Source organism: Trametes versicolor, assembly GCF_000271585.1.
Source record: "Trametes versicolor FP-101664 SS1 unplaced genomic scaffold TRAVEscaffold_262, whole genome shotgun sequence".
NCBI classification, from domain to species: Eukaryota; Fungi; Basidiomycota; class Agaricomycetes; order Polyporales; family Polyporaceae; genus Trametes; species Trametes versicolor.
The window spans coordinates 861-2091 of NW_007360582.1; the positions used below are offsets into that span (position 1 = coordinate 861).

Here is a 1231-nt window from a genome sequence, read left to right on the forward strand (position 1 = left end):
GACACCCAGAAATATCGAACCAGAAGGAAGCTCCACTAGTGGATCTCGACGATCCAGTGCAAGTAGCGCACCTACCCCCGTGGCAGAGAACCCACCAGAAAGACCAGTTGAAGAACCCCCAAGTCGATCCGAAAGCCCGGTCGAACCCCCAAATCCTCCACCGAATCCACCCGCACCCGTGAACCGACCAAACATCATGGCAGAGCAAGTCAATGGAGAGCGCTTTAAGCTGAAGATGCCTCCGGAATTCTCAGGAGAACGAGGAGAGTCCAAAGGATGGCTACAGAAGTGCACGCTGTACTTCCTATTCAACGGAACCCAATTCGACCAGGACGAGAAGAAGATCATCTTCGTGTTGATGCTGATGACGGGAGGAACTGCAGGACCATGGGCCAGCGATTATATCACGCAAGCCCAAGCACAAGCAAATGCGGGGAACGGCAATCAGCCCAGCTACGGAACATGGGCATCATTCCAGAACAGCATCAAAGAGTCGTTCGAAGACGTGGACGACGCTGCAAGCGCACGTGTCCTACTCCGGAACCTCGCCCAGGGCAAGAAGCCCATTGATGAGTACATCATCGACTTCAAGAACATCATCTCTCGATGCGGCATCTCCCAGTTTGACGTCATTGCGGACTTCTTCTACCAAGGGCTAAACAAGCCGCTCCGTGACAAGATGTTTGGACTTTCAGCCATGCCAACAGACGCAGTCAACCTGTACAAGACGGCAGCACGTCTCGAGCAACAATGGCGCTTGGGACAAGCCTATGATCGAGGAGGAGGACAGAGCCACAAGAAGAACCACTTCATTCCGCGGCGCTACAATCACAATCAGGCCAAGGAGAGAGATCCTGACGCTATGGATGTGGACCGCATGACAGCCGAAGAACGCGACAAGCATTACAAGGAAGGACGATGCTTCAACTGTCACGAGATCGGACATCTGTCCAGGAACTGCCCGAAGAAGAATGGGAAAGGGAAGCAACCTTTCAGGAAGAACCGAGTTATGGAAGCCGAAGAAGAACCGGAGAGAGAAGATGACGATGAAGCCTCCAACCCGGACACTAGAACCCTGGTCGCCGCTAGAATCCGCACCGCTCTCCAAGGGATCAGTGACCCGGCGGAAAGGAAGGGAGTGCTTTCGGAGTTCCTCGACGAGGGTTTTTGAAGCCGCGGTACGCCTCGACGTCGTCACCGCGCACGCAGGTCCGTGCAGTAATTATGGCCA

The 1231-nt window shown here is 54.3% G+C and overlaps 1 protein-coding gene across 1 annotated transcript; it reads left to right on the forward strand.

The window, feature by feature from the left end:
* Positions 1 to 238: 238 nt before the first annotated feature.
* Positions 239 to 964, forward strand: TRAVEDRAFT_77006 (uncharacterized protein; the record flags this gene model as incomplete). Its single annotated transcript, XM_008047802.1, has 1 exon — positions 239 to 964. A coding segment is annotated over one exon (726 nt), but the record flags the coding sequence as incomplete, so codon positions are not given.
* Between the last annotated feature and the right edge of the window lie 267 nt (positions 965 to 1231).